Source organism: Engystomops pustulosus, chromosome 4, assembly GCF_040894005.1.
Source record: "Engystomops pustulosus chromosome 4, aEngPut4.maternal, whole genome shotgun sequence".
Lineage (NCBI taxonomy): Eukaryota > Metazoa > Chordata > Amphibia > Anura > Leptodactylidae > Engystomops > Engystomops pustulosus.
The window spans coordinates 193251447-193263601 of record NC_092414.1 but is presented as its reverse complement, the minus strand read 5'-3'; the positions used below and the strand labels follow the sequence as shown (position 1 = coordinate 193263601).

Below are 12155 nucleotides of genomic sequence, written 5' to 3'. Positions count from 1 at the left end.
GGGGATGCTGTATATAGTGATTGCTGTGGATGCTGTATATAGTGATTGCTGTGGATGCTGTATATAGTGAATGCTGGGGGAGCTGTATATAGTGATTGCTGGGGGAGCTGTATATAGTGATTGCTGGGGGAGCTGTATATAGTGATTGCTGGGGGAGCTGTATATAGTGATTGCTGGGGGAGCTGTATATAGTGATTGCTGGGGGAGCTGTATATAGTGATTGCTGGGGGAGCTGTATATAGTGATTGCTGGGGGAGCTGTATATAGTGATTGCTGGGGCAGCTGTATACAGAAATGTCTGGGGCTGTATATTGTGATTACTAGGGAGTGATATATAGCGATTGCTGTTCCCTGTCTGGACTACATTCAATGGGGGTCCCCATCTTGTTTTGCGCCCAGGGGCCCCCACTAATCTTAATCGAGCCCTGGCTATAACAGTTATCACAGGCGTCTGCAATTAAGTTTTTTGTTAAAAAAAAAAAAAGTGAAATTATAAAATATAGAGTTACGACTTACATACACATTCAACTTAAAAACAAACCTAGTGCCTCTATTATAATTCAATACTGCTTACAGGAAAGTCCTAGATCTGAAATATTCTGCTCAATCACTGAGAGAACTATGAAGCCATTTAGTTCAGTCACACAGTTCTCCCTGACACCTCCCCACACCTCTGCAAAGAGCAAACAGGAAGCTAAACAATCAACTTCCTATTACGTGTACAACATAATATATGAAAATTAAGGGTACATGTGTGGAGAAGTTAATAAATATTATCTGATTTTTTTTCTTTAAATCCATTACACACAAGTTTGACTCTCGGTCTTATACATAGTTTCTCCTACCACACGTCTGGTGGACACTGCGTTCCTTACAAAGATGTTTATTTACAACCACTGCCTGAGGTAGGGAGCGGAAGGCATTGGAGAAGGGGTAAGAAGAAATGTATTCTGAACAACTGAAAACTAAAACAATACTGGAAAAGTAAAAAAAAAGGAAATAAAGAAGGTCTCCGGCTGTAGATGTTCTTCTCTCAGGCATCATCTCTCACATAATCAAAGCCTTGAAACAGGTTCTGTTCTTGAGAGTTCAATGTTCGGGGTTCTCTTGGAGGCGTCAGAACTGGTCCTTCACATGTGAATTCAGGGTCAAAGTTGCTGATGTCATGAGGTCCTTTCACAGATGGGGTAAACGGTGGGGGAAGCCGTCGATCAAGGAGAGCTTCAAAATCCAGCTCCTAGCATAGAAAACAGGTAAATGTACACTTGTCATTGGCATCTACTACTGGTAAAGGAACCACCTTTGGACAGTAAGTGACTTGTCTGCCATTTTTTTAAAAGCTGACATCAGGTTTGAGGCAAAGGAACAGCACGCCCTTGTGCTGCAGGGCTTTAGGTCCTCAAACTTCAGTCCTGTCCACATTTTAAGACATCATTGCTCTTCCATGGAAATCCCTGGTACACGCGCCCTGCACACCTGAACCCAAGAACTGCACACCGCCCCCGCTTTATCCGGGCCCTGTGCTGTTGAAGAGGAGTTAAGAACTGGGGGTCAACTGGTTTATAACAGCATAAGGACAGGCTTTTAGGGTCTTAAACCTGGAGACAAGTTCCCCTCTTTGTCAGATATACAGGGTCAAAATCTCAGGACAGCTTTTCATTTCCAAAACCACAAATTTTGGGGTTTGCAACGCACTTTTGTTGGACTTTGCACGTTCTTGTAGGTGAAAACGGCTTGCACAGGTATTTAAGACACTATAGTGTCACGCGCAACCCTTTTGTGGCGCACCTGCGCTAGTCACCATGCAGCACAAATTGGGGGTGTGTATTTAATATGCAAATTGTGTTGAACGTCCTATGTTAAAGGTGCAACACAAAATAGTTGGTGAACTCTGTTGTGCCAGTACAGCAAAAAAGACAGATTCTTGATTTCTGGCGCAAGTTCTTAATGAATCTGTCGTACCAGCATTTTTAGTGAAGTTTCTGTCTTTCTAAGTAAATGTGCCCCAATATCTAAATCCCCCAGCAAGTAATGAGTAAAGGGGTCTATCTTTTAGGCTATATCCAAAATGGGTGCCATATTAAAATCCACCGTATTGGATGAAGAGGAGGTTTTTTGATCTGCTATATGACCACCTTCCCATTGGAAAACCATACCCATCATCTGATATGAGAGCCATGGTCCAGATATAGATAAGCTACTCTCAGCCGTTACTTGCCGGGGTATCAGATATGTGTTACAAATCATTAAATCATTCAATTGATTAAAAAATATTGTTGCAGATTATTTCTGTTTCTTTCCATGCAATGTAACAGTAGTACAATATCACCATTGTAGCGCCTTGGTGTATATTACAGGGCTCCATCTCTCACCTTAAAGAAGGGCTGCTTTTTGACATCCTCTGCGTCACGCTCTCCTGAGCCCAGACGTCTGTCGGGGTTTCTGCGTAACAACTGTTCACAGACACATGAAGAGACGGTTGTAATGTTACTCCCAGAGCCGAGGTGACAAGTGGTGATACAATAACATGACATTGCCTTTAAATAATGTTACACTGTTTATCTGGAGAAGAGCAGAGGAGTTGGCTGACAAATAGTATTAAAGGAAACCTACCACTGCTAATGGTAGGTATTAGCTGTAAACACCGGGTGACGCCTCCGGCACTTCCTATGGAGGCGCCGAAGCTGCTTCGGGTCTGTTCATCAAAATGTGTTTAACCCGCGATATAGCGGTTTAAAACACTAGCAAAGGTAAGCTCCGGCACCAGCTCACCCTGAGCTGGTGCCCGGTTTTTACAGCTAATACCTACCATTACCAGTGGTAGGTTTCCTTTAATGTGATGTCAATCAGATGCGTGTACAAGCAAAGTAAATATCCTACTTGGATCAAAATATGCTCAACCTTAAAGGAAATCTACCATCCAACTCCAGCATGATAATCCAGGGGCATTTACTTATAGATTCAGGCACTGTGACTGTGGTTATCTTTTTATATGTATTATCCATAGCCTCCTTCCTTCTAAAATCAACTTTTAAAATTATGCTAATGAGTCAGAAGTTCTTTTGGGGTGATGACTGAGCCTCTCCATGCTGTAGCCTTACAGGCTGTTACACTGTCTCATCCTCCCTTTCCTACCTCAGCGCTTCCCTCCTCCCTCTTCTCACACAGTAGGAGGGCTAAGCGCTCCTGCACAGTGTAACAGACTGTGAAGCTACTGATCTGGTAAGCCCCCCCCCAAGCAGTTCTGTCTCATTAGCATAATTTTTGTTTTGTTTTTTTTAAGGAAGGAGGCCATGGATAACAAATATAAGATTACCACAATCACTGTGCCTATGAGTAAGTGTCCCTGGTTTATCATGCCTGATTGTGATGGCAGATTTCCTTTAAAGGGGACTGAGCAAATATTCTGACTGCTCTGTTTTAGTAAATGATGTTGGAAATTTAGAGATTAAATGCATCAGAATTCTGGCTTCATTTGTAACATAAACATGTTTTTACACTTTGACACTGTGCTTTACAAGAGGGTGTGGATTAGCGGGAAATGATGTGTGACATAAGCTGAGGCATCGGGGCACATTAACTAAGGCCAGATGTTTATTTTGCACCAGGTATTTTAGAAGTGACATATGTGTCGCATACGACCATTTTGGCGCGGCTGCACTAGGCATCATGTGACACAAATTTCTGAACTGAAGGAGGCGTTCTGGTGCTCAGTCAGACCGTGCGCCAGATCTATCATGCAAAGTCAGGCAGACATGTGTTGCATGTTAAAGGTGCACCAAAACAAAAGTGGAGCACTCTGTCAGAGCAGTGCAGGTGGCGCCAGATTCATGAAGAACAGGTGCCAGAAATCCTGAATCTGGCACCCTCTGTGCATTACACAGGTTACTGCGCATAGTACAGACTGCACTGTTCTTAGTAAATGAGCCCTAATATGCGGCAAGATTCTAGTGCAAAATTCTGCGCAATGTGCAGTACTAACAGGCGGTGCAGACTTGCACTAGATGGTCAAAAAATCCAGCACTGGTATCTAGTCTAGATTTGGGCTGTCTGCATTTTAGACAGGGTTGGTAAATCTTCTCCACATTTTTTAATCATTCTGCAACATTTTGTTTCTCATATCTTTTCATCCAGTTTTTTTTCCTCTGTGGAAATGCAGGTATTTGTTGGGAGAGATGAGGCGTTCTTATTAATGGTAACAAATCTGTCCAGCCCTGGGCTGTATGAATATTATAGCCCCTACAAGTCTGGAATCACTTCCTACATCTGGTACTAGAATCAGCTTCTTGGGGAATGGAGGATGGGTCCTTCTTTCTGCTTTCAATCTGTTGTTTCATGGACCTTTGGAGGACCTTGAAAGGTCCTGAAAGGGCTCTTGTGTAAATGTTTATTGAGAACAGGAACAGATGTACAAGGATTTCATGGGTGAAGGCCCTTCTCAGTATAACATTTGATGGTTGGTTTGGGTGACCATGGGCCCCAGGCTACTGCCCAAATCTCCTATATTATAATCCAGTACTGGTCCTATCCGCAATGACTATGCTTCCAGTGGCAGAGGTCTTATATGGGTAATAATAATGGAGCCCGCAGTGTTCCCTATGACAGCGCTGTTTGGTATGTGCTTGAAGAATTATCAGGTGTACAATACACAATGTTTACTTACACTGATCACACACAGTGTTCATTTTTTTTCCCATTCAATGCAGAAGTAAACTCTTACCCTCCTCATGATGGCAATGGCTTCAGCCGAGAGGAATCGAGGATATCGGACTTCATCATTAACAATACTGTCAAATACCTCCTCCTCTTCATCTCCTGGGAATGGAGACTAAGAGAGAGAGAATGACTTGGTTAATAATGATGCAAATATACAGATGAAATGTGGGAAAACTTTTGAGGATATTTATTCATGTTTCCAACAGAAAGTCTAAACCTACTATTAAAAAAGTGCTCAGTCCATTTTGACTATACAAAGCTGCAGACAGTGTTAGGTATTGTCCCTGGACATCTGTATAGCCGTACATTTGTGTGTATTGTTTGTAGCAGCAGCAGGACTTTAAAATATGCTTTTGTATTCTAGGATTGTAACTGGACTAAGAGTACTGGGGATCTCCTCACACTGATGTGTTCTTTGATCTACAATCTGCTCCCCAGCCCCTCCCCTCGGCTGTAACATATAAACAAAACCCTACCAATGTTCTTATACACAGCAGAGGGAAGGTGCTGTGCTCAGTAAAGTGATCTCACACACCAGTGCACCAAGTCCAGCTACAATAGTGGAATATAAATGTGTTTTCACAGTCCTGCTACCATCATACACTGAAGAGATCTCACACACCAGTGCACCAAATCCAGCTACAATTAGTGATGGGAATTCAGGCTCTTCTTAGTGAGTTGGCTCATTAGGCTCTGCTCACTAAGAAGAGCCGGTTATTCTGGCTCCTGAACAGCTCCCTATTAAATATATAATAGGGAGCCGCAGGCCAGTCAGTCACCCCACACTGTTCCCCTTTCAACCCAGTTAAAGGGTGCATGGTGAGCCAGTTAGGGGCGGGGTTAAGTGAGCCATCAGCTCACTAACGTGAGCCGGCTTGTTTGCGAACAACACATCATTAGCTACAATCCTGTATTATAAATGTATTTTTCACACCCCTGCTACTATTAAACACTGAAGAGCTCTCACACACCAGTGCTTCAAGTCCAGCTAAAATCCTGGAATGTAAATAAATTTTTTTTTTACAGCCCTGTTGCTACCAACAATACACCCAAAATAGGATTAAACAAATCTCCAGGACCAATACCTAATAATGATGTAAAATCAACAACATTACTATCTTGGAGTGAGAGTAACCATAACAGTAAGGCTTCTGGCACGTGGCTGGGGGAATTTGAGAATACTCCATACCCCTACCATCTTCATAGATAGCCGGGGCTTACCGCACCATGATCAGGGACTATAGACTTCTACGGGGACTGTGATCTGCCCACAAATTTTGCGGCCATGTCATAGCCCCATGTACATGAGGCCTGATATAATATGCCCCTTTTGTCACTTTTTATTTTTACTAGATGCTAGTTTTTACTAGTTTACGTATTAGATTGCAATGTCCTTTCCCTCCCACTCTGGAGGGACTCCATAAAACCAAATTCATCCAATTAAAAATGATTTCACACCCAAGTATTCAAAAGCTAAGGACCTAGAGAGATCCTCAAGACCTATAAAGGTCCCCTGAATGTCAGGGTGGTAATAAAATTATATGTACAATACTGATCTCAAGGTCTCTGAGGTCTCAATGATGCCCAATCCCTACCACTACCAATAATCACAGGAGACCCCGCCCGCACAGTAGTGACCCCCCCCCCCCCCCCGTCATTACAATCAGTATAAGCAGTGATGTACCAGTATGGGTACAGTATGGGTAAAGATCTATAAAGTGTAAGATTATACCAGGGGTCTAGACACAAAATAATGAAACTGAGGACATTCATTCGGATCATTTAGATGATGAATAGTCTGTAAGAATTTTAATGAAGACTTTAAAATAGTTAAACGTAGTAAAGAAACGACTGAACAGAGATTTCATGACGATAATGTGAGAAGAATTTGGTATGAAGGGAGTAGCAGGACTCATGGGAAAGTAGCAGAGTTATGTCAAGCAAGTCTCCAGTAGATGATCGTGTGTCTTTCAACACAGAAGAAAATAGGAAGTGAAAACTGTCTACACATGTTATTAATTTGTTTCTATTTTTTCACAAATTAAAGTCAGAAAAAAGGCAGATCAGCATAATAGAGTGCAAGACTTAGGATCATGGGATTGGAGGGGAAACTTGAGAATGGTCATTCATTAAGTGCCCTGAATGTCCAAGTACTGGTTGTGTTATCTGGTAGGGATATTAGTCCAATTCCCATTATAAGGGCTATTTCCGTCTTGGACAGTCACAACTACCTGTTATACATCACTAAATTTTTAAAAAGTGGTTGGCTACTAATAACAAACATTACCAGGGTAAGAACAAGACCCTGATCGGGTCATTCATATTATACTTGCCCCAGTAAAGTTTGTCTGTTGCCTGCGGAACATTGGGTCACGTGACCAGTCAACAAAAGGACATGAGACTTGCCGTATAACGTCCAGTCTCTTGCTGGTCTTCGGCGGATGAAGCGGACCATGCTTTCATTACTGTATGTGAACATCCTTTGCGTGTTCCTCACAGAGGAGGCATGCTGAAAGCTAGCAGGACACAGGAAGTCCTGAGTCCTGCTGCCGGTGGGCGGGTACAGAGAAACTTTACTGGGGTTGGTACAAGACAATAATAGGGTCACTAAAATTGTACTTTCCCCGGTAGTGTTTTGTTGTCTGCAGAGCAAGTGAATAATAAGATTTGGGACTTCCTGTTTGGTTTTCTCGCTGGTTTACGCCGTATGAAGAGGGCCGTGCAGTCATCACTGTATGTGGACATATTTGAGACATCACTCCAACCACTGACATAGGAGTGGTTATCAAGGAAGAGGTATGCATACTGTAATGACTGCATGACAACCATTTTAAGCCAATGTGTCCTTAAAGTTGTTTTCCCACTAAACAAGTTAGGCCCTATCCACAGGTACCTGGGAACCTATTGGACCCCTCATTCTCGTGATCTGTGTGGGTCTCATCACTGAGTAAAGTGATGACCGAAGTCAGTCTTACCTCTCCAACCATCATCTCATATATAAGAACTCCAAAACCCCACCAGTCCACTGCTCGGGTGTAAGAGGCATCTGTAAGCACTTCAGGAGCCAAAAACTCTGGTGTCCCGCAGAATGTGGAGGTGCGATCTGATGGACCCATTCCTAATGTATACATAGAGAAACAGAGGTATTATGCTATAGAAATAACATCTTCATCATCTACAAAAGATATTTCTTCTGTAATTCAAAATGAATTTGTCATTATTCTGTCTTTACAAAATCTCCAAATATCTCCACGAAGGTCCACCATGTAGTCAACGGATGTGTGAATGCAGCTACAACAACTTGCAGCGCTGGGGACCTGGGTTCAAGTCCCAGGGTTAACATCTGCAAAGAGTTTGTATGTTCTCTCAGTGTTTGCGTGGGTTTCCTCTGGGTCCTCCAGTTTCCTCTCACACTCCAAAACATACTGGTAGGTTGAGTAGATTGTGAGCCCCATTGGGGACAGGAACTGATCTGGCAAGCTCTGTGCAGCGCTGCATAATCTGTGTGCGCTATATAAATAAAGGAATTATTATTAAGGGATTATTAATTGTATCATATTAAAGAAGAACCATCCCTTGTCAATGTGAGGAAGTAGTGGGGTTTAAGAATCTTGAGAATTACTGTGCTATTGTACATACTGAGTAATAAAAACCTTTAAAGGGGTGGAGTCATAATAGACATTTATCTCCCAATCTTCAAAATATGTGATTGGTGTCATCAACTGGGAGACCGGGGGCCTGGAAGCCTGTTAAGTGACCCATACTGAACGGAGCACATGCTTGACCTGTGCCTGATTCACTTCTATGGGGAATCACTACAAGAACAACAACAAGATTAGATGAAGGACCTGCATATAACAGCTAAACGTCAGTTTTTTTTTTTTAGCAAAAAGCTTTTATTAGGGCACTCTTCCCACGAAAATAGATTATATAGATGACCCCATTACTGACCTACACAAAATATATCAAAACATAGGGTAATTGGTTCCCATTTGTAGGTGAGAAAGGTCCCTGTTTGGTCAAGTGATAGGTTTGTGATAGGCCTGTTCCTGAGAGTTTAGCACCTCTACCGGGAATGAGGTGCTGTCCACACTCATCTCCATCAAGTGCTATTTCCAGCACAGCTCAGAAGGCTCCTTCCATCCTAAGAGTCTTCATGTTGGTCACCTTAAGTCTCCGCTATGATTTTCTTACAACTGGGCCAATATTGACTATTGTGCTATAGCATCAAAGTCCAGATATTACCACTGTGTCTAAAAGCCTTGTGGCTTATAACTTATTGAAACCATCAATGACAAGGAATGTTACAGGAGACAAATGAGCAATTGAAATCCATTAAGTTGGTGACTTAACGTGAGATTTTATATTTCCATTATTGATTTGTTTCCTAATGTTGCAGTTAATTCTCTGAATTGTTAAGTAGGAAACGTAAAGGTTCCAGTCATAGGATTAGGATAAAACGTAGACTGCTATGGAAAGTACAGCTTCCTAGTAAGGGCTGGGCCCGAAGTCTGGGAACAAAACCACAAACAATACATTCAGAATTGAACATTATATATCACACACCATATGTTATATGTAAAGGGTACGCTAGTGCCAATATAAGACCTTAACCCCAAATGTGGACAATGGCTGCCTGGATCCCAAAGATCTGTGTTTCCTATAATGTGCCTATGATGGCAGGTTTGATTAAATTTAGGATCAGGTTTAGGGTCTGCGTTAAAGAAGTTTTCCTACTACACTTTTTCCCTTTCACAAGGACTTCCAGCATTTGGATTGGATTCTCTAGAATAGGAATAATTGTATTTAGTAGGGAAATCTCTTTTCTTTTTGGGATTCTGATCTAAGAGCCTCGATGAGCTCAGCTGTTTGACCCACGTTTTGAGTCAATTTGGTCTAAATTTTGGTCTGGGTTTCTTATTAACATGTTATTTCATTTTGATATAACATTTGCAAAACATTAAGACGACATATTTATGGCTTGTGTTCAAAGACCAGGTAAGTAGACAAGTGCTGAAACCTAGTTGTGTTCCCCTGTTATATGTCATATATGTAATACACAGTGACTGAGTACTAACCCTCTTTGCACAGGCCATAATCCGCTAGTTTCACGTATCCTTCCGAGTCCAGCAGCAGATTATCTAGTTTTAAATCTCTGAAAAGGATAAAACATTAGTTAAACCCCTGTAATCTCATGACCTCTAATTATTCATTCATGGTGAACGCATACAACTACACAAAACCGGTGTGTCGCTCCTGTGGATTATACCTTTGACCTATCTCTGTAGCATAAGGCACATTAGCATAATTTTCCAAGTTGATTTTAGAAGAAAGGAGACCAAGTAGATTACCACAGTCACTATTCCTGGATCTATGAGTAAGTGCCCCTGGTTTATCATGAAGCATTGCAATGGTAAATTCCCTTTAAAGAGGACCTTTCCCGACCTTCACTAACCCATGCCCATAGCAGAGGATTCACAAAGATGGTGAAAGGTCTTTGTTAATATTCAACAATTCCTAGAACTTCTGGTTGCTGTTGCTTGATATCTGACCAGGGTATGACCAGCTTTGTGTGTTACGTAAACTCTACCACAACCATTACCATATCCACATCCACATCCATTGACTTTTACATCCACCATCTACATCACCAGAAACTCCCCTGTCTTCTCACCTGTACACAATATTCTTACTGTGCAAAAACTGAAGCCCGAGCAGGACACACGCTGCATAAAATCTGTGAAGGAAATAGCCATAGGTTAAAATGTTTTTTTTTGTATTTCCCTATATACACATGTGCAAATGATTTATTTTATACATCAATCATATTTTATCTAGTAGTGTGAAATCTGCCTGGTTTAGATGGGTCAGGGCACCATAGTCAGACCTATATACTCACGTGGCTCGCTGTTGGCTGAACACCTCGGTGTGTATATGTGTCATTAGGTCTCCTCCGGCCATGAAGTCCATCACAAAGCAGACATGCTCCGGAGTCTGGAAACATCCAAGGAGACTAAGCAGGAAGGGGTGTGATGCTCCGCTCACTGCTACAAACACCCGCTTTTCACACAAGAGACTGAAGAAAAATATGAGTAGAAAGTGAGCTTAATATAAGGTGGTGATAACTAATAGGACTGGAGAAAGCAAGTCCCTCCATGTAGACATATGAATATTCATGAAAAGAAAAAAATCCTCCGGCACAGCGTGTCAGCGATATAAAACTACCGATTTATTTTGAAAAATAATAAATAAGAACAGCATACACAGTCCAGACTGACGCATTTCGAGCCAAAGTTCTTAATCATAGACTAACTACTAAAAATAAAATCATCATATACAGGCAGTCCCCAGGTTACGTACAAGATAGGTTCTGTAGGTTTGTTCTTAAGTTGAATTTGTATGTAAGCCGGAACTGTATAGTTTATAATTGTAACTCCAAATAAATTCTTTCGGTCTCTGTGACAATTGGATTTTAAAAATGTTGGTTTGTCATAAGAACCAGGATTAACAATAAATCTTCATTACAGACACCTGTGATAACTGTTACAGCTGATTATTGTAGCCTAAGGCTAAAGTACAGTAAATTACCAATTACCAGAGGTCTGTTTGTAACTAGGAGTTGCCTGTAAGTCGGGTGTTCTTAAGTAGGGGACTGCCTGTACATAGAGTATTTTAGAGTTTCTCTAAAAACGGCCAATGAATGTTACTAGGATGACATCACATCACAATTAAGTTGCAGATGGTAACACAGCATGGTAAGGAACAAATTGAATAAGAAAATGTTATATGCCGGTGTTACACCTAGGTTTTTTGCTTATATGAATATTCATATCACACATGTAATGTACACAAACCTCTCAACCTCATCCCTGGCGATGATATCTCCTTTTTTCAGAGCTTTGATTGCATATAGTTCTGATGTTTCCTTGTACTCGGACAGCAGGACCTACATATAAGACAGTGAAGGCATTAGAAATAAGAGGATCTAGGACCACTCACAGTATAGAGCACAATTAGCAGATTTGGTGCAGAAACTAACAGAATTGATTACTAACCAAACCAAAATTAGATTGCCACAGTCACGGTGCCTGGATCTGTGAGTAAGTCCCCCTGGTTTATCATGCTGGATTTTCATGGTAGATCTCCTTGAAAGGGGTTTACCAGGAATCCCTATGGGCCGGGGCAGGTGTAACAAAAAATAGTCTACTAATCCTGCTCTGGTTTAAGGTTTGGGGCAGGTGTAACAAAAAAAATAGTGTACTAATCCTGCTCTGTTCTGTTGTCTTCAATTCTCTGCTTATAGTCTATGTGAGCTGGCATAAAATTACACCCTCCCAATAACAAAAAAAGGTATTTCGTGTCAGGTCTGTCCAGTATTCCCAATTCTTCTATCTCTGGCTACTAGAAGAGAGACTGAAGGCCCCCCACAAACAAACCCT

General features: G+C 41.6%; 1 protein-coding gene across 3 annotated transcripts in view; it reads right to left on the bottom strand.

Annotated features, from left to right (window-relative positions):
• Positions 1 to 811: 811 nt before the first annotated feature.
• LOC140127920 (serine/threonine-protein kinase N1-like) overlaps positions 812 to 12155 on the bottom strand; it is a 74850-nt gene continuing 63506 nt past the window's right edge. For all 3 annotated transcript variants that reach the window (XM_072149139.1, XM_072149138.1, XM_072149137.1), the window contains 8 exons: positions 11571 to 11662; positions 10616 to 10792; positions 10391 to 10453; positions 9795 to 9871; positions 7692 to 7834; positions 4721 to 4828; positions 2373 to 2453; positions 812 to 1237 (listed from right to left, as the gene is read on the bottom strand). In XM_072149139.1, the coding sequence (XP_072005240.1) occupies positions 1034 to 1237; positions 2373 to 2453; positions 4721 to 4828; positions 7692 to 7834; positions 9795 to 9871; positions 10391 to 10453; positions 10616 to 10792; positions 11571 to 11662 (945 nt within the window). In that variant the 3' untranslated portion in view covers positions 812 to 1033. The remainder of the gene's footprint in view (positions 1238 to 2372; positions 2454 to 4720; positions 4829 to 7691; positions 7835 to 9794; positions 9872 to 10390; positions 10454 to 10615; positions 10793 to 11570; positions 11663 to 12155) is intronic.